Below are 26632 nucleotides of genomic sequence, written 5' to 3'. Positions count from 1 at the left end.
ATGCTAAAGACTTGCTGTCGTTTAAACAGGAGACATGTAAACTTTTGATGATATATATAGAATGAGAACATCACACACATCAATTATTCGGTATCAAATTATTCTAAGTTTTGAGTACTTGGTCCAGGAGTAGTAGATGACCGAATTATTACACGGTAATAAACAAAGTATGTGTAGGCTTTTGGTTTGGACTAAAAACCGAGGTCCCGTGCATACATTGGCGTGTACGTAAAATATTCCTTGGCACTTAGAATTCGATATAAGAGTAGGCTACAGTGCCGCTGCCCGGGCAAAATTCCCTCATAGCACTCTGTATGGCGTATGCCCGTCTTCATTAGACCAGAATAGGATCATCAAAATCTGGATTTATTTGTAAATATTTGTACCCCAATAGTCGACTGTATTTCTCATTTTGAGCACATAGATACTTGGTTATGTAATACGGTAATAAAGCTACATAAAGTTTTCATTCATTTTTTTTTTTTTTTTTATTATAAGCAATATCAAAAATTTCTTCAGATGGAAATCTTTGTACGTAAAAGATAAAATTCACCGAAAAGCCAATAATTCCCCATTTAGATTATTAAATAGGTTACAACCCCAAATGATTAATATACAATATTGATGAGACTATGTGCTTTGTTATCTATTTTAACAGAATTACCATATGGGGACCAGGCATTTACTATGAGAAAATCAACATTTGACAGCGTTGGTGGGTTTGATAACGTGTATCTATTAGAAGATGTGTTAATGGTTTGTATTAATGTTTGTACGAATATACATGTCCCGCCCCTCACACACGGAGAAAAGAAAATTAAATAAATTAAAAGATGTTCCAGCGTCTGCAAAAATATCAAAATAATTACTCTGATATGCAAAAAACGATGCCCGACTAAATACGACGTGTACACTGCGGGATGAAAGATTTAAGGTTTGTGTTATGTGAATTAGTACAGCTTCAACAAGAAACGTTTGTGCGAATCTCGAAGGTTTAATAGAGACACGAACTATTCATTGATTAACACAAAATGATCATATATTTTGTATAACGTTAAAGGGGCAGTCTCGCTTATATTTTGGATGATAAAAATACTTAATTTTGTATGAAAAGCCCTTAAAAACCTTTACCTTAGTCCAGGACAACTAATGCAAGCTACATGATACGTTTTCAAACAACTAATTAAAAACAGTCACACTTGTATGAAAAGCCCTAAAAAAACCTTTACCTTAGTCCAGGACAACTAACGCAAGTCACATGATAAGTTTTCAAACAACTAAAAACAGTCACACTTGATCTGGCAATGGAGACCGGTGTCTCAAGCTGGGTGAAGCAAGACTATTTCCGCTCTACTTTCAGTGTGCTGCTCACCGGCGAAAAATACGTCTGCTCTGTTTGATCTGTTTTTTTTCGACAGTATATATATTTTGAACATAAAAACAACCAGACACCATCTGAATCGGGAGTGGAACTATAAAATTCACACAAGTAGGCCTACAAATGTTTTCTAGTATTGTGCATCTTAACTTCATTCGCTTATCCTATGGAGAATGTGAAGTTTTTTATCGATGCTTGTTTTATTAACCATTTGTATTGGTTGTAGTTTTAAAAAATTCTAAGATTAAATAGAAACTACATGGTTGGAATTTGGATGTACAGTAAAATAATGTAGAATGGCCTTGTACTTTAGAATAAATATGCAATGAAATGGGGTTTGATGTCCTACTTTTCTGCTCCGACTGGACTAATGAAGACTTTAGAATGGACAATTAAACTGTGGGGAATGCATTCTAGGGATAACCGTCAGTCCCGTGTCAAAGAAATTGGAGATAATGTTGTCGGCGATATCACTTAGAAGGAAGCGGATGTTAAATAAAGCTATTTCACACAATATGATCAGTTGTAAAACGGTTATCGTTCAAAATGGTTGAGAAGTATGTAAGCCGGTGACGAAAAACCAATGCAGGCAATCTCATGTAATCAGTGGCCATCAGGTACAGGTAAGTGTTTTTATACGACCACATTTTCATGTGGACGTATATCGTCGTCGCCGCTGTGCACCCGTGACACTCTACAGGTCACAGTTTTTATCCGATTTTGTTGAAACTTAAAATAAATGATTATAATCCAAGGATCTCGGTTCCTATCGATATTGGCGCATACCGGACAGTAACTTCGTAGATTTTACGAAACATCGCGTTTTATTTGATTTTAAAAACCATTCAAATATATCACCGTTACATCATAGTTACGGTTGAGTTCGAATTTCGTGAAAAGCGGACCGAAAATGCTCGACAAAATGTTCGCTCCCCTGTACGCAAATAGTGTAAACCTATGTTATATCAAGGTTGTGGTCCCTATAGAGATAACACCATGTACCCAGTTTTCATGAAACTTAGTATATATGATTATATCCCAAAGATATCGATTCTTCCTGGATTAAGGCCCCTAATTGTACGAAAAATCACGTGTTTAGGTAATGAACACTCTAGACGTCACAATTTTTATTTGATTTTATAAACTTTCAAATATATCACTGTTACACCATAAGAACGGTTGAGTTTGAATTTCGTGAAAATTGGACTGACACTTCCGGTCAAAATAGCCGCCCCCTTTTACGCAAATAGTTTAAAGGCATGTAATACACAGGTTGTGGACCGTCTAGAGGTCACAATTTTGATCTGATGTTGATGAACTTGATATATAGGGTTATATCCCAACGATCACGGTTCCTTTCGATATTAGCACGATAAATCTCGTTTTTAGTTTGTGGAAGTCTAGAGGTCACAATTTTTATCCGATTTTGATGAAACTTAAAAAATATATTTATGTCCTACAGATCTCAGTTCCTTTCGATATTGGGGCATAACGGACTGAAACTTCCTGGATTATCGTCCCAGATTTTAAGGAAAAACTCGGGTTTTTAGCTTGCGGACCCTCTTGAGGTCACAGTATTTATCAGATATTGATGGAACTTAAAATATATGCTTAAAATCCCAAAGATCTCGGGGTCCTGTCGATATTAGCATATATTGGACCGTAACTTTATGGATTATGGCCCCTGATCGTGGACATTATAATCAACATGTTAAACAATGTATATTTTGATCATTGTTTATTGACCACAATTTGGACTAGTTTCCTTAAACTATTCAATCGCCTGCACAAATAAGGACACTATTTTTAAAACTTGAGCCTTTGTCAGTAATGTATGACAAACTAAATTATAATGGTAAATCTTTAATCAATTTTTAATTTATTTCTTTTTTCAAATTCGATGTGAAGAAGAATTTGGACAATGAGATGATGGGCCCTATTGATTTTCCCTCCTCACTGTCCATCTCCTACAAAATGTGGGCGTATCTTGCGTGGCAACCACTTGTTTCTTTCTTTGTATAATCAAACCAAATACTACACATACTATGATTATCTTTCAATGACAGATCATAATAATGAGGAAATCGATTTTTAAAAACTTTATGTATGATAGTGTACATGCTTATTAAATTTTTAGGATTCATTCGTAGAGTTTTTCTTGTTGAAATGATTTCTTTGTTGATATATTTATGCTTTTCGAATTTTTGTTTACTTCAGGATTTTCTTGACGTGAATATGCACAGGCATCAAAAAAGTGTTGGGGGGGGGGGCATATATATTTACTGTATTTCAAGTCAGGTAGACGGAACATCATGTAATGAGCAAACATCAAATAATAACACGGCGATCAGGTTATGATGGTGTAGAAAGTTTACCAGATTTGCCAGCGCAGGATAACTGCACATACATGTACAGATTGTGAGATGTCCTAGAGAGGGTGTCAAAGAGACTACAGAAGGAAGGGCGGCAAGAATTGGTGGACTATTTATTATAGGCATAAATCATTTTGTTCACAGTCACAAATGTGTATTCACCAAACCAGTATGTGGTTTGCGGCGATTAAAGAAAAACAGTCGGCTATTGAGTGAAATATAAATACTAAAATGTACATGCAAGGCCCATAGCATATAGGTATCCTTTGACGGTCATGTGAGATTATTTATTAGTCAACACGTGTAGGATAAAGCACGAGACTGAGGTTATGCTGGGGAAAGAAAGACTGAAGAAAATAGCCCGAGAGAAAGAAAACCCGAGGCCGGCAGGCCGAGGTTTTTCTGTCGATGTTTTTTTCTGAAGTCTTTCTTCCCCAGCATAACCGAAGTCGAGGAATTTATCTTGCTTATAAACCGTCTATGTTTACATGTACGCAAGATGAGAATATCCCAGAATTCCCACAAGAAAAACCTTATATCATGTTTTCTCTTGGAAAAAAAACCTACCCTGGAAGAATAACCCGTTACAGGTTTAAAGAAAAACTTTCAGAAGAATAACCCTAAATTTCCTTGTATATATCTAAAACCTCCCCCGACTTTCAGAACACAAGTTATTCCGGGCATAGAATATACCCCAAAGATCAAAGAGATTTACAGTTACAGGTTTATAACAGAAGCCGATTTGTTGTTCCCAGAAAGTGTGACAGACAGGCAGACCCATTCTTAATGTGGACGTATATTGCCGTCGCCCCTGTCTGTGTGTCGCCTACAGGCCACAATTCTTAAGTGATCATCTTGAAACTTAACATACTTATTCCTTATACCCTAAGGATGATCCCTATTGTTTTTGATGCATGCCCGACCCCCAGGGACAGAGCCACGCCCATTTCTTGTATTTGTTCGTCGTCTACAGGCCGCATTTCTTAACGTATCATCTTGAAACTTTGCATACTTATTCTTTGTACCATATGAAACACCCCTATGGTTTGGGGTGCATGCCCAACCCCCAGGGGCAGAGCCACGCCCATTTTCTTTTTGTGTGCCTGTGTGTCGCCTACAGGCCACAATTCTTAAGTGATCATCTTGAAACTTTACATACTTATTCCATATAGCCTAAGGGCGCCAACTATTATTTTTGGTGTATGCCCGACCCCCTGGGGCAGAGCCACGCCCAATGTTTGTGCGTCTTTTGTGTCGCCCAGAGGCCGCAATTCCTAACAGATCCTTTTGAAACTTTGCATACCTATTCCTTATACCCTAAGGATGCCCCCTATTGTTTTTTGGTGATTGCCCACCCCCCAGGGGCAGAGTCACACCCATTTTTTCTTTGTGTCCCTGTGTGTTGCCTACAGGCCACGATTCTTAATGGATCGTCTTTGAACTTTGGATATGTATTCTATAGCCTAAGGACGACAACTGCATGTCCATGACAAACAGTCTTGGAAAATTTACTAATTTGATAAACACAATTTAGCATAATTAAGTTTGTATACCCCACATTTACAAGTGGACGTATATTGTCGTCGCCCCTGATCGTCCAGACGGACGTGGGGCGTCCTCGGTTTGTTTTTGGACACTCTACATATCCCAAAGAACTCGGTTCCTTTCGATTATGGCTTTTTTTTAATCCGATTTTGATGAAACTTAAAATGCATGTTAATAACTCGAAGATCTCGGTTCCGTTCGATATTGCCACTTTTTTTTGCTTGTTCTCTGTCCATCTCTTGTAAAATGGGGACTTATTTTACATGGCTACCACTTGTTCAGTGTAATACAAATTTGAGGCACAAAATTTTAATTGGCAAAAAGCAACCGATATAAACAAAATTATAATATATTCTTTAACATTTTACTTTAAGGAAATTAATCAGTACTATTTGGATGATACATGTAGTGTTCTGCAGACCGCTTTGCAAACCAGACATGACATCTTTCTATACGCCCACATTTTCATGTGGAAGTATATTGTCGTCGCCCCCGTCCGTCCATGTGTCCGTGTATCCGTGGGTGCGTTCACATTGTGTTTGTGGACACTTTACAGGTCACAATTTTTATCCGATTTTGACGAAACTTGAAATATAGGCTTATATTCCACAGATCTCGATTCCGTTCGATATTGGCATGTATCGGATCGTAACTTCATGGATTATTGCCCCAGATTGTTTTTAGCTTGGAGACACCCTAAAGGTCACAATTTTTATCCGATTGTGATCAAACTTAAAATGTGTATTTAGTTTCCTGGATTATGGCCGGTGATTATACGAAAAATCACGTTTTACCTCGTGGACCCTCTAGAGACCACAATGTTTATCCGATTTTATAAACCGTTTAAATATATCACTGTTGCCGTTGAGTTCCAATTTCGTATAAATCGGACCGGATCTGCCCGAGAAAAAGTATGTAATACCAAGGTTGTGGACCCTCTAGAGGTCACAATTTTCATCCGATTTTGTTTATATCCCAAAGATCTGGGTTCGATTCGATATTCGCGCATATTGCACCGTATCTTCCTGGATTATAGCCCCTGATTGTACGAAAAATCGTGTTTAATGAGAGTGTACCCTTTAGAGGTCACAATGTTATCCGTTTTTAAAAACCCTTCAAAGTATTATCGTTACACCATAATGGTGGTTGAATTTCTCGAAAATCGAACCGAAACTACCTGTTTTTAAAAACCCTTCAAAGTATTATCGTTACACCATAATGGTGGTTGAATTTCTCGAAAATCGAACCGAAACTACCTGTACGCGAATAGTGTACTGTGGACCCTCCAGAGATCACAATTTTTATCCGATTTTGATGAAGCTTAAAACATAGATTTATATCCCAAAGATATGGGTTCCTTTCGATATTCGCGCTTATTGCAGTGTATCTTACTGGATTATGACCCTTGATTGTACAAAAAAAATCATGTTTTATCTTATGGACATTCTTAGAGGTCACAATTTTATCCGATTTTAAAAACCTTTCATATGTATTACCGTTACACCATAATCACGGTTGAGTTTGAGTTCTTGAAAATCGGACCGAAATTGCCAGACAAAATGGCCACTCACTGTTCGCAAATAGTGTAAAAGTATATAATACCAAGGTTGTGGACCCTCTAGATGTCCCAATTGTTGTCCGATTTTGATGAGACTTAAAATAAATGTTTATATCCCAACGATCTCGGTTCCTTTTGATATTCGAGACTACCAGACCGTAACTTCCTGGATTATGGCGCCTGATTGTACAACAAATCGTGTTTTTAGCTTATGATTTTGATTTGATTTTTAAAAAAAACGTTCATATATATCAGCGTTACATTGTAATTGCTGTTGAGTTCGAATACCGAAACTTCCCGTCAAAAGGGTCGCTTCTCTTTATACAAATAGTGTAAAAGCATGTAATACCAAGGTCACAATTTTTATCAGAAATTGATGAAACTTAAGATATATATATATATACCACAAAGATCTCGGTCCCTTTTGATATTATCAGAAATTGATGAAACTTAAGATATATATATATATATATATATACCACAAAGATCTCGGTCCCTTTTGATATTGACGCATGTGGGTCCGTAACATCCTAGATTATGGTCCCTTTTTGTAGGAAAATCGCCTTTTTGGCTTGTTCTCTGAACATTTATTGAAAAATGCGGGCGTACCTTGCATGACAACCGTTTCGACACACTCTCTACCATCTGTTTATTTACTGGAGCCATGATCGGCTGGGAAGGCCTGACCGACAGGTTATACTGTACCAAACTTGTGCAAAAAAGTAGGTTTACTGGCTCCAAGCGGATATATAATTTTAAAACGAAATTGTTAAAACAAAAACATTTTATCTATTACCAATTGTTTTGTTAATAAACACTGATGCTACATTTTATTTGTGTTTGTTGAATATTATTACAGAATTAAGAGGATAAAAAAAGAAACATGGCTAACTAACCTAATCATAATTTCTATAAATTATTGTCCTAATCCCTTTGTAAATTATTTGCAATAACATTTGTTTAAACCAACTAACCTAATGTTTTCATTGGTCCTCGGTTGCTGCCAACAAATATCTTGATTATTACCCTCTGACTACAAGATAATTTTAAATATAGGATTACCGTTTGCGTCGGATGGTTGTTCAATAATTTTTAGAGTCTAATTTCAAAGAAGGAATGTTGTGATAAAAAACTGGTCGCAATTTCAGAAATGAATTTCTGCACTAACCGGCCTAATGATAGGGACGGAAATGGGGTTTAACGTCTACTAGACAAGAACTAGGTCATTTCGGGAATAACATGGTGCACTTATTTCAATAATTTGCTTGTGTGTAAGGATCTTTACCAGTGGAAGGAAAATGGAAAACTACAAGGTTTGGCAGGCGACACTACTCCTTGTCACCTACAAACTTGGGATCAAAACAACCCATCTTGACTCAGTGACAGACCATAGACCATTCGACCCGGTTAATGAAGACAGGCATGTGCAGTGTGCTATGAGAGAAACGTTTTGCTCGTACAGCAGTGCAACCACCTTATCTTATTTCGAATCACAGCTTTCTAGGGTTCGTTTACATGCACGCCGGTCACCGATGTGTACACAGGACCTTTGGTTTTTATACCATCCAAACGACTAGGTAGTTCCTTGTTATGCGGGAATCACGCCGGAAAATCACAGGGGATCAGTGAGTGGAGGTCTATATCACCTGTAACTTTCACTATTACCGGCATACATTAGTGTGACACTATAAATAGGACACGTGCATGAGTCAAATAGTTCCGTTACCTGATTGGTCACCTGCACGAAAGCTACCCTGGATATGAACACAATTATGTTGTAATAATATGGGAACTAAGGAGGAAGGGGCGGATGAAGGGTGGCCAGTTTTCTAGCATGGGAGAATATTTTTGGATTACTAGACTATGATGCCATTGACCAATTTTAATCCGAAGGGTACCTAATTCGCCCAAATCTAGCTGTCACCCATTTTTGGGTAAAGACTTCAATACATTAAGCAGAACACCATTCAGAGAATTTAAATAACCTCTATAGACATGCGTATAGTATTGCAACACGCTCCTCATTCTAAAATATCATTTCACTGATATGCGGTCAATATAAATACTCTGATATGCGTTCTAACGCAATAAATAACATTGTAGCGAATGTTTAATGTTTTCTCACACTAAAAAAATTCCATGGGAAAGTTGATACACCCTCGAACGGCTCCAAACTTTTTGCGTAACAACACTGGTGCAAAACTCCAATTAGAGTCGTTTACAACACTGGTACAGGTTTTCTCTGAAATCTTTGCTTCAGAAGAGGGTATGCAAATAAGAATCTCCTCCCCAACCGAAGGACACAATTCCACGAGTTCACCAAGAATTTATTCTTTCCCAAGAAATAGGCCGTGGACTGGGCAAAATTATATGGCTTTGATCTTTACTCTCTTAAAACGCCTTGGGCTGCCATTCCAATTTTTTTAAATTGATAGATACAGCAAAAATGATGTTAACCATCACACTTCACGTGTCGTCATCAGTGTGTATAATATTTATAAATTTATCTGAAGAAGAATTATATATTTACTCGACACAACACAAAGTTGCTACGCGGTCAAGTTAGTGACTAATGAAACTCGTTGGATTGTGGCATGTGACGTGATCATTGTAGATAAACATTGTCGTGATCGGTTTTACTAAAGTGATTTTGCTTTACGGCTGGTAATTGCTATTTTAAGCTTTGTGGAAACGGTGTTTCCAAAAGGATTGGTAAGAAATGGATTCAGGATAATCGGACACACGCGAAACCGTAGAAACGTTGAATTTGAGCTAAACTCAGTGCAAATAGCGTCATATTACTGTATTATCTAGGCATACACTCGCCGATAAGATAATCAAATCATGAAGTTTTCGTTAAGGAAGACTTGGGAACATGTGGCCCAGGGTTATAAAACATTATCTATTTTACTTTTTCATGTGGACGTATATTGCCGTCGCCCCTGTCCGTCCGTCCACAATTGTTTGTGAACAGTCTACAGGTCACAATTTTTAACCGATTTCAATGAAACTTGAAATATAGGTTTACCACCCTAAGATCTCGGTTCCTTTCGATATTGGCATGTATCGGACTGTAACTTCATGGATTATGGCCCCTGATTGTACGAAAAATCACGTTTTTAGCTTGTGAACACTGTAGAGGTCACCATTTTTATCCGAATTGGTTTAAACTTGAAATGTATGCTTATAACCCAAAGATCTCGGTTCCTTTCGATATTCGCGCATATCGGAACGTAACTTCCTGAATTATGGCCCCTGATTGTGCGAAAAATCGCGTTTTTAGCTTGTAGACCCTATAGAGGTCATAATTTTTATCCGATTTAAAAAACCGTATTCTTATATCACCGTTAAACCCTAAGGACGGCTGAGTTCGAATTTCGTGAAAATCGGCCCAAAACTGACAGACAAAATGTCCGCCGTTCGTCCTCAAATAGCGTAAAAAAAATATGGTATATCAAGGTTGTGAACCCTATAGAGGTCACAATTTTCATCCGATTTTGTTGAAACTTGAAATGTAAGTTTATAACCTAAAGATTTCGGTTCCTTTCGATATTCGCGCATGTCGGACCGTAACTTCCTGAATTATGGCCCCTGATTGTACGAAAAATCGTGTTTTTAGCTTGTGGACCCTATAGAGGTCATAATTTTTATCCGATTTAAAAAACCGTATAATTATATCACCGTTACACCATAAGGACGACTGAGTTCGAATTTCGTGAAAATCGGCCCAAAATTGACAGACAAAATAGACGCCGTTCGTTCACAAATAGCGTAAAAATATGGTATATCAAGGTTGTGGACCCTATAGAGGTGACAATTTTTATCCGATTTTGTTGAGATTTGAAACGTAAGTTTATAACCGAAAGATCTCGGTTCCGTTCGATATTTGCGCATACCGAATTGTAATTTCCTGAATTATGGCCCTTGATTGTAGGAAAAATCACTTTATTTTTAGCTTGTTCTCTATCCATCTCCCGAAAATGGGCGTATCCTGCCTGTCAGCCGCTGGTTTTTTTCACTCAGCTGAAAATTCATTTATATTTCAACGGCTTTTATTAGCTTGAATCTGAATATTGATTGGAGAAACATTAACCGAGTAATTTCTTGATGCTACGCTAAATTTGTCTAAACTCTTAGCTGAGAAAAACAAATTTTTGTGGCCGGCCCTCAGGCTAGGAGAGAGGTCAAAAGAACCTGTGAGTCCCCAAATTATCATTTCCATCACGTCATAATTACATTAGGCCACTATACTAAACTTTAATTTCTCATCATTTTGCAAAATAAGTTGGGGCATGGCAAACCAACATAAATATATTGAAGAATGATCAATCTTGTTAATGCTCGTGTCTGAGATTGATAGGCAAAACAATGCTACACGTAGGTGAAAAAAGTACAGCAAATGACATCCCTGAAAGGCAAAGCATAAAATAAGGCAATAATATTGTTAATTTTGAATTTATTAACAAGTCCAACAGGGAGATAATTCTAGAAAAAAACCAGTCATAACAATAACAATGCATAATAGTATGTTTGAAAGATCTCAAATTATTTGCGAAAGCAAAATCCAATTAAGAACTCATCTGTTCAAAAAATCTTATGTAGAATAAAATTGAATAGCTATGTATATAGTTCATTGCTCTTAAAAGCACTTTGTGCATGCTTTATGGGGGATTTGGCGCCCAAGAACTGGACATTTATTATTATTGCATGTTCATATTGTTCAATCAGGAAGCTTATCAATATTCATTAATATCATCATCTGATAAAATTATCAGCATCAATTGCTGTTGTCGTAACCATAGTATTATTACACTATAATTTACAATCCATACATCAAAAACGATTGTTGCATGAGAGATTTTCAATTACAATGTACATACATCTATTTTAAAATATTCCCTGGCGCTGGATCAAGTGTCATCCATTTTATTGAAATGTCATGATGAGCTATATTCCGCCCATGCTCGAATGGGAGTGGAGGAAAATAACGTTTTTTATAGACTTGTCTATGGATTGAAGCCTGATAATTACATCTTTTAATATATGACACCAATGCATCTTTAGTTGATGGGGGGGGGGGACTCTGTTCAGAAGAAGTTTGTAAGCAGACTAATTTATATCTGGCACTCTCCACACTATTACCTTTCTCAACTTTCTGTCTATACAAATCACAAATTCTTCTAAAGTGATATGAGGGTTTCATCGCGAATGAAACTACTTCCAAGATTTATGTAGGATTGAACGTATTTCTGATTCCTAATCATTACTTCATAAGGCCTTTTCTAGCCTTTTCAATGGAAGCAACTTTTTGAATGTATGATGTCCAACCAAAGCTAATGAAATTTCACGCCCATGTGGCTCAAACAATTTTAGTAAGGTTATTATTCGACTTTTAAAATAATAAACTTGAAACAATGTCCACAATAACGGAAAGGAAAATGATTGCTACATGTGTATCAGGGCTTTTGGTAACTATTTCTGTAAACATCAGAGTAGAAGCATGGTTAGCATGATAAATAAGTCTAGTGTCTGCCTCTTCATGACCAGAGTATAATTCAGGGACATTCTCTATATTTAGGACATCATTATCACTATTATCAGCACTAAATATGGTACATAAATTTCCATGGGTAACATACAGATTAATTATACCTGGTGTAGATGGCTCTATAAGTTGCAAAGGGTTTCGTTGTTTGTTCCATTACTAAGAAAACTTGACCACTGTTGTGGAATGGTTTGGTCCTTGCTGTAAATTTTGACACCTTTATTAGCTTGTCTACTGCGCTCGGCATTCTTGATGCTTATAACTAGGTACTGATCTGCAACGACATCGACTTGAGTTACATTGTGGTAGAAGATGTGACCAGTTGAGGGGCTATTTTGGGCGTTGCTGTTGCGGCCCCTTTCAAGACTCTCTTTTCCATACGTTAGACCCATTGCTTATCTCAGGAGCCAGAATAGCATTTGGAGTAGTAACCATATGATCACCAATATATGCTTCTTCTAAATTGAGCCCACAAAAGGTTAAAAATTACAGCCCACCTGTGAATAACTAATATATTTTGAAAAAATAAATGCATGATCTAATTTTCAACATTTTACAGTATCTGGTCAGTAAGAAATAGATCTCCTGCAATATTAAAATAAGTTTACATATTGCGTCAAACATTTATCTGTTACCATTTGGAGATGGATAGTTTGTTTCCAAATCCATATATTATTTTTTTTCGTTCAATTATATATTAAATACTGTTTAAACCAAATATGTATCTGTGTCAATTAGGCATATGCATAAAGAATATAATTCGTTGTCATTTCAGTGTAAGATAGTGAGAAAAGAAAATTAATGTAGGCCTACCAGTACTTACCTTCAAACAAATCGCGATAAGAAACGGCATTTGTTTGTTCCTCTCCGTCGAGATTTTGCCACTGAGAAGGGTAGTTCGCTACAGAATTTCAACTGGTATCACTAAACTGAACTCATTTACAAGGATTCTTGAATGCTTGGTAGATAAAGCACTTTATAATTCATCAAAACGTTGACAAAATAATCGAACATGCGTCTTTGTTGATATTTACATCGGTGCCCGTAATGACGGTTTTTCTGTTTGCTGATTGGCTGAAATCCCGGGCCGTGAATATTTAATTGCAAATTCTCCCAACCCCTTTTCACCTGCGCATTAATATGATGTTGAAAAGGACCAAGTCCGCGAAAACAAAATAATTAAAAGTTATGAAAATGTTTTGAAGCAACCACTCATGGACAGCGAGGTGTGAAGAACTGTCATTACTCATTTTATGCATTTTTAAATTACAAGCCCTAAGCCTTTCCACGAACGTAATCAATAACTCACACTTATGAAAAAGTCCTATAGAAAAAGTATAGGTTTCTATAGAAGTTTGTGGGATTCTATAGAATGCTGCAGGAAAACGAATTCATTCTGTATTTTTGTTTACATGACTATAGATTCAAAAACATGTACTATAGTTTTGTGTAGAATTGGTAGATGAATATTTTACAAGTGTAATTGGAAGCGAGGGCAAAGGAAGCGTTTCCTGTTGACAATTAGAAGTCGTTGGATTTTTATCCGAATCAGGAATCTTAATATGATAGCCATCAGCAGAGACCGAAGACTGAAAATTACTCCTAAAGTGATCTGATAAAGATTTTTCCAAACTTACTGCTTTTTGGAATGGCCTCCAATATCTTGATGATCACAGTGTCTGCAGTTTCACTGGAATGTAGTGGTTTAACTGGGTCAGATGGGAAGGGAATGGAAGTTGTCAGCATTGATTCTGACATGGGCATCTGTAACCCAAAGCGCTCTAACACCAAAGTAAACTCACCAACAAGTTTCTCCGTTGCTTCACAATGTAAAGCGAACTGTACATCACGCCGCCTAGTAAATTGATCATAAAGCTTCGCCTGACTAACTTCAAATTGAGTTAAAGTCAACGCCTGCGGTGCGTCTACTGATCTGTCATCAAATACGGTGCCAAAGGTAACATGGCCCCCGTTAACCCATTTGCGCCAAATATCAGGTTGCAACCTGGTAACCTCAGTTGCATTTGCCATCATTATGACCCTTAATACTTCTCTTTCTTCAATTATACTTTCCGCCTTCACTTTCCTAATCTTCTCCAGACAATTTACGGCTAACAAATCAGCGGTTTGCATGTCTATAGGAGCCATTCTGCCTTCTTCAATGAAAACTGACAAAGAAAATTGAGAAAAATACAAAGAGTTATCTTTACTTTAAGTTAGCTAGCATAAGTCTATATTCAGAAAAGAATTTTGCTAGTGATTATCTTCCATACACCAAGGTAAATTAACTATATGCACATATACCAATATATGTAACTGACATAACTTGAAGAACCGACTTGAAAAAGTCAGCAAAAGTATTAATTTATAACTATATACGTTTTCACTGAATTAGAATTTGTAATTTTTGGCAGCTATGACCCCTTATAAAGTGTAACTAACGCAGTCGTCAATGAAAACAACTCACGTGTCCACTTTTCTTCGTTTACGTGAAACAAAGAACAATAATTATTTGTATCAATGGGTTTATGCTGTAATCTTTAATATGGTTATTGAAATCTCGTTTATTTACTCTTCTCTCTTCTTTATCCGGATATATCAAATTGCAATGAATAGGCACTTGTAGGAGCTCCAAAAATCTCTGAAAGCTATGACCTAGTTTTCAAACGTGAAATTTACAACACACCTGATTGACTCGACCTAATTGAAATTTCTGAATAGACCCTTTCTTCAGTCGATAAACCAATGGCAATATTCAATCGTAGTCGTAGACGAGTGAATTTACGGCTACGCCAATGTAATATGTTGAACCACCAAACAATCAAGTAGGCAAGCTGTTGTAGAGACGTGACCTTTATAAACCCCTCATTTACAACAATATCATCAAATTACCCAGTTTGTACATGGGAAGGCATTATTAACTTAAAGCTTTTAAGATATTAACTTTTAAGATATTAACTTTACAAAACCCCTCATTTACAACAATATCATCAAATTACCCAGTTTGTACATGGGAAGGCATCTTTAACTTAAACTTTTAAGATATTAATATTAACTTAAAGGAACTTTAACTTTTAAGATATAGAGAATCTCCTACCAGTCTTTTTTGATATCAAAAAGACGAGTAGGGGATTTTATTTATCACCCAATTCCTTCTTATATGCACAAATAGATAAATATAATTCTTTGCTGTAGATTTCACTTTTACTGAACATTACGGCGTAGTGATACATCATTTTTTGACAGCTATTCAACCATTGCAAAGTTCTTTATATTGACCCAGTGTTTCCATCAAGGTCAATTGAATAACAATAGTTCATTTTTAATTTAAAAAATGTTACTTTTAATAAGAAATGAACTGTTCTTTGAAAAAAAAAAGTAGTTCCTTTTCAACTGACCAATCAAATTCATGTAAAACGATATCTCCTAAGGATATCTACTGTAGAATGTATTATTGGGTGATAAATTGACTTAAAAGGAACTTAAACTTTTAAGATATTAACTTAAAGGAACTTAAACATTTAAGATATTAACTCAAAATTTTAAGATATTAACTTATACTTTTAAGATATTAGCTTATACTTTTAAGATATTAGCTTAAACTTTTAAAATATTAGCTTAAACTTTCAAGATTTTAACTTAAACTTTTAAGATTTTAACTTAAACTTTTAAAATACTAACTTCAACTTGCAAATACCAACTTGAATTTCCAAGATACTAACTTAATACCAACTTGAATTTTGAAGGTACTAACTTGAATTTTTTTCAAGATACTAACTTGAATTTTCAAGATACTAACTTGAATTTTCAAGATACCGACTTGAATTTTCAAGATACTGACTTGAATTTTCAAGATACTGAGTTACATTTTCAAGATATTTACTTGAAAACACTTAATGAATGCCCAAATCGGCTAACTTAATACCAATAGGCTTCCGTTGTCTTTCGTATGAAAACGGGATATTTTTGTACTACAGCCCCCCTTATTCGAACAGTTGTTTATGAAACATTGATATCAAATCTCTATCTACACTTCACCAATCTAACAGATTTTCCTAACAAGACGAGTTTAACTATTATATATGTTTCTTTGACATAAAACAAAAAGTTTAGTCATACTACTTGTATGAAATACACTGTTTAAGTTATCGTGGGATCGTCAATAACCAGCAGCCATTCCCTGTAGTATGCAAAGGGCATACATGTGGGGGGAGGGGGCCAGTATAATTATTAACAATGGAAAATAGGCATATCACTAACTATATTTCACGAACTAATATAAGACAATTGTATCTGGCTTAGCACGTGCTAACAAGTATCACTACTTGAACTTGCGCGACTTATTAATATATATACTATTCAAAAAAAGTAGGGGATATTTGATTTTTAAGTGTTATTAAAGTCACCTAATGAAACTGACGAAGAAACAAATGACAAAATGAAATGAAGTTCACATTCATCGATTTATTCCAAATGATCGTTAGACTAAGTAAGGCACAGACTGACCATTATAAGGGTAAAATGATACCCGGGATCAAACAGCAAAGTTACCACAGCATCACAACCAAGTCAGTAACGGGTAAATCCTCCTCTGTTTGCCAAACAAGCATTGATCCGACGTGGCATACTCCTAATGAGACGTCTATGGTCATTTTGGTCCAGATTGTCCCATTCCTGTTGCAACGCAGCAGCAAGTTCTTGGACATTGGCAGAACGTTGTTGACGTTGACGTAACCTCTGTCCAAGCATGTCCCAGACATGCTCGATGGGGGAGAGGTCGGGACTCAGTCCTGGCCAAGGTAATGTGGTGATGTTCTGTTGTTGGAGGTAACCTGTAACGATCCTGGCCCTGTGACATCTTGCGTTGTCATCCTGGAAGATGAAACGGCGGCCATGACGTCGTGCGAACGGCACAACATGGACTGCCAAGATGTTGTCCCGGTAGTACTGGCCTGTAACACGCCCTGCAACAACATGTAAAGCCGTTCTTCCAGCAACAGTGATGCCTCCCCACACCATAACAGAACCACCCCCAAATCGATCATGTCTGATGACGTTAACGTCTTGGAAGCGCTCGTTTCGACGACGCCACACCCTCCTACGTCTGTCCCAAAAATCAACAGTGGACCTTGACTCATCTGAAAACATCACATTGCTACAGCGTCGATTATCCCAGTGTTGACGATCCCTACACCAACGACGTCTTGCCTGAATGTGATGATCTCTCAAACAAGGGATCACGCGAGGACGTCGGGCGCGAAGGTGACCCCTATGCAGTCGATTCCGAATCGTCTGGCCACTCACTCTCACACCAGTGTCTGTTTGAAGACGAGCGCTGATCTGATTTGCTGTGATGACACGATTTCTCAAGGCCAAGGTACGGATAAATCGATCCTGGGCTTGAGTTGTCGACCTGAGCGTGGTCTGTCCTGTACAGATTGTGTATCACGGTATCTGGACCATAGCCTGCTTATGACAGACTGAGAAACATTCATCGTCCGCGCCACAACCGCCTGTGTTGTGCCGATCTGTAGCATGCCAAGGGCACGTAACCTTTCATTTTGGGTAAGCCGACGCATATCAAAATTTGTTTTCTGGTCACTAAAACAATTAAACTGATGTTTCCACCCTGGAATTCAATGCCACAATGACTGTAACATTCAAAGTCAGAGTCGTGCAAATCTTGGGTTGGACCCCCATGATGATCCCAAGCATCACCTGCATTCCATGCGGTAGCTATTGGTGCGTTTGGGCGTCACATGTAACTGGAAATGTTTCTTCTGTTAGGTTCTATAGTGACTTTTTTCGTAGTCATTTGCATATTTTAGTATTATGCCCCCAAAATCAAATATCCCCTACTTTTTTTGAATAGTATATTTCAATAATTGATTAAGCTAGGTAAAAACTAGGCAAAAACTACGAAAATTCAGTGAGAAGTAATAGCATGGCTTGATTTTTAATATCGAACGGGTTGAACACGGTTATCCTACACAGGTCATCGGTTGTTTTGCCAAATAATAATAATAATGGCAAAACACTACTTATGTAGGCCCCTTTAAGTTTTAGATATGGCGACTTGATACTAAACGCGGACTTGATACACAAAATCATATTTTTCATTTTACAGAACACACACACGAAAGATGGACGCGGAAGACCTCAGATCGACCCGAAAATCACACGGGATATTAAATCCGGACTTCTGAACATCTTATAGCCCTGGGGCCTATTTCACGAAATTTTAACTAAGATAAAATCCAAATTTTAGTATTTTGATTGGATAATATTCGATTGATTTTAGTGCTTAGCCAATCAAAATTGTAGTATCTACTAAAATTTGGATTTTATCTTTAGTTAAAATTTCGTGAAACAGGGCCCAGGATTTAGTTTGAAAAAAACCCCTCGGTTGAACCGTGGACGTGCTCGGTTGACACAGGTCCGCGATTAGAAGGTGTGTATTCAGAGTTTGTATTCAGATGTGTGTGCTCGATATACACTACATACAAACACACCCCGACATCTTTGATTTTATTTATATATATAGATTACCAATTCTCACCTGCAGTCATTAATAACATTAGAACTCATTAGTATTCTTCGTTCCTGATACCACAAATGATTAAAAATGAGCATATCCCATTTAATCTAGTTTCTCTTTGTTTTATTAGGTTAAGAAGTGCAAAAAGCTAGGTCATGTTGCAACCCTTCCAAAAAACATTGAGACAAGTTCCAGGCGATGGGAAAAATGGGGAGCATTTATGGTAAGTGCATGTAGTAATGACAGTCTGTAGGAAATCCTACAGTTCAGTTTATTTCATGCTTAAGTGGTCAATAGAGCCGTCAAAACGGTGAAAGTAATTATCTGGCTGACGTAGCCACCACCAGCTTGGCCACCTGTTGAGCCCCGCCCCCTTTTCTCATTTACTGTATGAGACGTTAGATTGGGCCTGTGCTAGTCTGTTTTATACATGGGGCCTGATATTCCGCACTTGTGAATTTGACGCCTAAGACGCGCCCAGATATGTTCAAATGGATTCAGGTCTGGATGGCTAAGATAGTGTAGCAAATACCTCCTGACGCAGAAATTCAAATGGTTAGTTTCGTGTTCACCGGACAAGAGAGGTCCGATTTAAGCCGATTGCTAACAGTGTTGTGGGATAGGGGGCAGTGTTGTAACCATTCCCTTTTTAAGATATTACGTCAGATGCATCAGCGATATTCGAATTTTCCCCAGTGCAATGACTGATTTCGCACACCTCGTCACGCAAGTAGCCAAATACTAATGAACAGAGGTGTATTGCTCTGCACACTCTTCTGGGAAGTCCCGAAGTGACCTAGTTTTGTCGAGTGGACGTTAAATCCCATTTCTCTCTCTCTTGATCCCCGGCAAAAGATCACGATTAAAAGGCGCAGAGTTCACCTCACGATCAGATTACCACCCCGCATTAGCGAATCTGTATAATTTCCGTTTACTAATCCACGGTATTTAATGACTATTGAAATAATCGCACGAACAGTTTTAAATATATAAATAGTCCACGGGTACAGCAATGTGTTTTTTACTGCGAGAACTTAGCGCGGTTTTTTTTTCTACCCTCACAGATGACACCAAACATGAATCAACTGGATCTCCTGTTTTAACTTTTTTATTATAACAAAGGGAGAAGATGACACATCCTTTCTTCTCACGTGAAAATGTTAACACCGTGTTTTAAAGTGACATTTTGATATATAAGAACTTGTTTTTGTTACTTTTTTTATGTTTTACCGAGTTTCTTTTTTATATTACACCTTAAATCAACCTGTCTATATGACAATGTATTGGACGTTAAATTTGTAATAAACTACAACAACATGATAACCCTTCTTAATCTTTTTTAACGTCCACTCGACACAAATTAGGTCATTTAAGGACTAACACATGGTTCAATTATATTTTAATAATACGCTTGCGCGTAGGGGTGTTTAACACCCAGGGGGAAACCGGAGGACCCAGAGAAAACCCACGAGGTTGGACAGGCGACCCTACTCCTTGTCACGTACAACCGGTGAATCGAAACCACACCAGTTGACTCAATGACAGACCTTATTATACAACGCGCACACCATTCGGCCACCAACCCCCCTATGTTGACAAACTATTCGCAATTTTTATGTGAACAGGTCGATTAGTATCTAATACACCATGGTATAACATAATGAACAGCGCAATTTGTAATCGATCTTCAGACACAGCTCTTTTAACTCGAAACCATTATGTTGAAATATGTTGAATTCTACAGCAGGTTTTGATAACTGTGTTGCAAATACTTGATCTTTTCTTACTTCTGGGTAATCCTTGGAGATTAGGGATTCCATAAAATCGCAAGTTTCGGGGAGTTCAGGATTCCATAAAGATCAGGTCCGGTACACCATTTCGACTGAGTAACCAATTCATCAATGTCTCTGATATCATCATAGTCGAGTTCACTCTTTAACTGCAGACCTGACTTGCTCAAAACGTTTCACGAATCCGAAATAACCAAATTTTACGGACGAACAATTTGACCTATACAGCTGTAACTTTGTGACTTTATGACCTATTTTACTAATTCTTTTCCTTTGAGCATATTGAAACATTTACTTTAAATCTGCTATTTTTGAATTTTGAAAATTACTTTATTGACATCTCATCCCGGAAGTAAAAAAGACATCTTAATGACCTCTTTAATATTCGTGAAATTTGGAATGTAAGTAGATCTGATTGATCCAACTTCAACGATGTCATTAGACATTTCTTAATTTTTCTCCCTTTGGAACAGAGCCACTCCCAATTATTGTGTGTGTGTTTCACCTACAGGCCGCAATTCGTAACAGATCCTTTTGAAACTGTGCATACCTATTCCTTATACCATAAGGATGATCCCTCAGGGATAGAGCCACACCCATGTTTTCTTTCTGTCTCTATGTGTTGCCTATAGGCCACAATTCTTAAAGGGTTGTCTTGGAACTTGGCATATATACTCTTCCAAAAAAGTAGGGGGTATTGAAATGGGTCTGTTATGGTGTGGGGAGGAATCACCATGACTGGGAGAACGGACTTGCATATTGTTCAAGGAAGGGTCACTGGTGTGTACTAACGTGACCACATCCTGGCACCGATACCCTAAGGATGATCCGTATTGTTTTGGGTGCATGTCTGACCCCCAGACGCAGAGCCACGCCCATTTCTTGTATTTGTTTGTCGACTACAGACCGCATTTCTTAACGTATCATCTTGAAACTTTGCATACTTATGCCCTTTGCTCAACGTGAAGGTCGACCAGTGCCCACCGCGCTCGTGTCGTGAATGTCTACCTCCAGCGTCACCATATTGTCCATATGCCTTGGCCAGCCATGAGTCCCCTGACCTTTCCCCTATAGAGCATGTCCCAGACAACGCTGCAAGAATTGGCCGTGGCACTGCAAGAGGAGTGGGTCAGATTGCCCGAAATCGTGATTGGATGGTTGATTAGGAGCATGCCACGACGAATTGCTGAATGGCTGAGGATTGGTGGAGTATTAAAACAAATATCAAAAACGTCCATTTTCACTTTTCACAGTGTATCTCTTTGCGACTGAAATGGGACCGTCAGATAAGCCGCCCATATGAACTGTTTATGTTCATGTGTAGGCAATTGGTCTGTTATTAACATACACTGGTTACCTCTAATAAAAACAGCAGTGCATTTCTACAGTTTTGTAGTGTTTCTTAATATCCCCTACTTTTTTTGAAGAGTATATATTCGTTATAGCCCAAAGACGGCAACTATTGATTTTGGTGCATGTCCCGACCCCCAGGGGCAGAGCCACGCCCAATTTTTGTGTTTAGCGCCCCAAGGCTACAATCCTAATGGATTATCTTGGAACTTGGTATACTTATTCCTAAGGACGGCAACTATTGATTTTGTTGTATGACCCCCGCCCCCACCTTGGGTGGTGCCACACCCACTCTTTGTTAATATTTTGTCTGTAAATGATATATAGGCTGCAATTATAAACAAATTTGGATCCAATTCGGTATGATCAATCACAGGGTTGTACCTATTTATATTGGTCCATGACCAACCCCCAGGGGCAGGCCCACGTCCAATTTGCGTGTTTCTAAATGGATAATCTTGGAACTTGGCATATTTATTCCTGTAAGGATAGCAACTATTTATTTCGGTACATGTCCTGACCCCTAGGGTTGTGATACCACACCCACCTTTTTGTTAATTATTTGTCTGTAAATACTCTACAGGTTCCTATAATTAACAGATTTTGTTCAAATTCAGCATATCAATCATTTCAATAACAGTGTGGTACCAATTTATATGTTCCAAATCAAACCCCCAGGGGCAGAGCCACGCTCAATTTTTTAAATTTATCATCTACAGGCTACAATTCTGAATGGATCATCTTGGAACTTTGCATATTTATTTTTCCTATACCGTAAAGAGAGCAACTATTTATTTTGGTGTATGCCCCGATCCCCTGGGCGGTGTCATGCCCACTTTTTTGTTAATATTTAGTCTCTAACTTTGGCAAAACAGCCTCTTGTCATATTACAATCATTGCAGCTATTTTATATATCATTCTTTTCATTTTAAAAAGTACCATATCAATGCGATGCTCTTGTTGGGAAATATTGACCCATTATTTTACCGAAAGGAATGATTTCTGATAGTATGGGTTAATATTTGTTAGTATTGGGTTATTAACGGAGGTAACTGGAACATCGAGACATTGGCCATCACTTTTGCAGTACATTTTTGCAAGCTTTATACAAATTAACTCATTTGTTTCTAATAATTTACAATATTGAGGTAGTATGTGATGGTATCTGGTAGTACTTACTTAGTATTTGGTGGTATAGGGTAGTATTGGGTAAATCATCCCTCCCCTTAATGGGACCGGTGAAATTTATTTTTTAAATAAATGTAGATTCGGGTATGCACGATTTCTTCCGAATGAAAGTATCTTATGTGGTGGACACACTAGCCGAATGATTCGGCCGAATCAATCGGCGTCGAAATTCGCCTAGTGTGTCCACTGTCATTCGGCCGAATGATTCGCCCGAATCAAACAGGTTTGATATATTCGGCCGAATTATATTCGCCTGATGTGTCCGCTTCGCCGAAGCATTCGGCCGAATATAGAATTCATTAGCCAATCACCACTCATATCGAGAAGTCACGTGATAGATTGAAGACATAGACGCCGCCATGTTTAATCATGTGACGTGAAAGGTGATGCGATCGACAGGTTGAATCGGGCGAAGCATTCGGCTAATGTGTCCACCCATTCGGCCGAATAAAATTCGGCACCGATTGATTCGACTAATGTGTCCACTGCTTAACATACAGACAAAGGCCCGGGGGGCCTAAAAAAGCCAACAAAATTAGAACTACGTCAGACCTATAAAAGACTAACAATTCAGGGCCCCTATTCACGAAAACTTAATTAAGATACAATCGAAATTTTAAGAAATACTGCAATTCGATTGGCTGACCAGTAAAATCAATTTACATATATCCAATTTGCATATTGGTCAGCCAATCGAATTGCAGTATTTCTTAACATTTGGATTGTATCTTAGTTTAAGTTTTCGTGAATAAGGGCCCTGACCTTTAAAATATATTACAAAAATTAGTAGGAAGCTTGTAGACGAAAGGGGGGAAATAGTTAAAAGTTAAAACGATAAAGAAACAGTAGTGCAGGTGCAAAGCAGACCGTTGAGAGATGTGCTTGGCCCCGGTTCTCGAGATTCAACTTTCGGCAACCAACAGTTCCGGAGTTACCCCCCCCCCCCCCCTCCCCGTTATCCAAAAGTGTTCTAAACGGTATAAGAGAAACAGTTTTAATAGATCTATTTTCTTTCAAATCTACATTAAAGTATTCCTAGAGGATTAAACCAATTTGGTATGAAGCATTGGGTCAGACATGTTAGCTTATTAGCAGACGTTTGTTGACTGATTGCATTAAATGATACCAAATTCTTTTTTTTTTTTCAGGTGACATTTTGGAATATCTTTATTATGACAGCGTATCATTGTCGTGTTAGTCCAGATACTCTAGCAATATGGTACTACGGAGAGAAAATGAAAACTTTCATGAACAAGAAGACGAAAAAGAATGTTTAAAATTGCTGCACTTAAATTATCATTTGTACATTTTAATTGAAATAAAACAAAACAAACAACGATATAAGCAATGGTATTATCAGTTTATTAACTATACTGATTTTATGATTAAGAATGTATATAAATAGCGCTATCTATAAAATGTATAAACATGTAAGTAATAAGCTCAAGTTACAGTCCTACACACAAACCCAAATTCTGGCAAGATATCTACTACTGCAACACATCTAGCACATTACAAATTTTAAGCGTGCCAGGCACGGCACGGTTGATTGTTTGGCTTTTTTTTATTCTTTTTTTTGCGTAGTGTAAACGGGTCAAACATAAGCGTGTCGTACTGAGTATCGTACCAATTTTGCCTACTGAAGTGAGGTGGTCTTGGCACGTAGAGTGGTCGGAGTGCGGAATTTCCAGGAATTAAGTGTGGGGAAGATGGTTCTTGGTTTGTTATGATCTATTTTTACAGTACTAACCCCCCATGGGCCCATTTTGAATTTGTGCCCCGCCAAATCACGTTCGAGAGCACTGATTCCTATATAACGTGTGAATATTGACCCCTAAACCCACCAAGTATGGTGTCTACCCATTGGAAATCGATACCACAGATTTAAAAAAATCCCATCAATTTTATGCTAAGTCGTCACTATGACGTGAAATTCAAAACGGCGTCCAAGATGGCCACCATTCCATATAACTGACCATTCATGTTAAAGGAACAAGTTCGGTGTCTACACCTAGGTTTTAGGGGTAAAGAATTGCTTTACAACCACCCGCTAGATGAAAAACGCATGGCGTCCTGGTGAAATCTAAGATGGTATCCACCAAACTATATAAACTGTCACAATGAGCATCCTAGAACGTTGATTTCAGTGTCTATACAAATCCCATCAATTTTGCTGAGGGAAGTCATGTGTGTAATTTGTATGTCCCCTCAATTTGGGAGTAAAAAACATGGTTGATAACTCTGGAGTCATGTGAAGGAAGGGTGAAATTCAAAATGACGTCCAAGATGTCCGTCATTCAATATAAATGACAATTCTGCCCTTACTACTCATGGTATGGGGGGGGGGCAATTTTGATCTCTTTTTTTAGGTTTGAGGGGTCAAGCAATCCATTAAATAAATCCGCCGGGTGAAAAGCGTGAGATATCATCGTGAAATCCAATATGGTCGCCAAATAGCCATCAGCCTCACAACCTTGCAAATGAGCATATTAGAAGTGTGATTTTGGTCTCTATACACAGGTTAATGGCGTCAATATATTCATTAAAACCATTCGCCATGTTAAAAACATAAGACGTCGTTGCCAAATCTGCTATGTCCACCATAATGGCCATTGTCAATTATAAGATGGCCACCATAATAGTCAATATCACTGGTACACACGGCCGTATTTTGCCATTAACATAACATTCGTTCAACAATTTTTCTAAGATTGATATTCGAAAAATAATTCAGATGAGTTGGACTGATGATAGCATCGATTACATCAATTGAAAGTTCTTTCGGGACATTTTTCTCAGTTATCTTGGAGCATCGGTGATCTTGGTTACGTATGCTCTGGCTATTTAGTTAGGTGAACCATGTTCAGCTTTCAAAGTCTTTAAAGCAGTTGTGTACATACTTCCGGACGATCCAAAACCTGACAAAGTTTTGTTGACTGCCGCTAACAGTTGTCCCATCCTAACTTCATCGGTAAGATGTGGCTTATCGTGTATGTGTGCTCTGAACTGTTGTATGAACTATTATAAAATATATGAGACAGTATTAATCTATTTAAAGGCTCAATACCACTCTTGTTGTAACTGAATAATATGTACCAATCTTTATTCTGGTCAACAAATTGCACTATTTTACAATATTCCAATTAATTGATGATACAAATTTCATCTTAACACACCTAATTTAAAAAAAATTGAAAAATTCAACAAAATGATTTGAAAAGCCTGACGTAAAGCTTTTCAAATGTGACTTGGATTTAAAAATATTTTCGAACCCTCTGGACAAGTAAATTGGATTTAATGGATAATTTACACAACAGGTAAGACACTAACACATCTAGTACTTAGAATAAGGCTATATTTTTATTTCT

The 26632-nt window shown here is 37.5% G+C and overlaps 1 protein-coding gene across 4 annotated transcripts in view; it reads left to right on the top strand.

Moving 5' to 3' along the window:
* The window catches only part of LOC126828369 (uncharacterized), a 135696-nt gene extending 111088 nt beyond the window's left edge, over nucleotides 1-24608 (top strand). For all 4 annotated transcript variants that reach the window (XR_007683005.2, XR_007683006.2, XM_050558139.2 and 1 more), the window contains 3 exons: nucleotides 659-756; nucleotides 19067-19159; nucleotides 24413-24608. Coding sequence is in view for 2 of the 4 variants with exons in the window: in XM_050558139.2 (XP_050414096.1) it covers nucleotides 659-756; nucleotides 19067-19159; nucleotides 24413-24541 (320 nt within the window). In the remaining 2 variants the exon portion in view is untranslated. The remainder of the gene's footprint in view (nucleotides 1-658; nucleotides 757-19066; nucleotides 19160-24412) is intronic.
* The last annotated feature ends 2024 nt before the right edge of the window (nucleotides 24609-26632 follow it).

Source organism: Patella vulgata, chromosome 7 (genome assembly GCF_932274485.2).
Source record: "Patella vulgata chromosome 7, xgPatVulg1.2, whole genome shotgun sequence".
NCBI classification, from domain to species: Eukaryota; Metazoa; Mollusca; class Gastropoda; family Patellidae; genus Patella; species Patella vulgata.
This window is presented reverse-complemented; position numbering and strand designations above follow the sequence as displayed.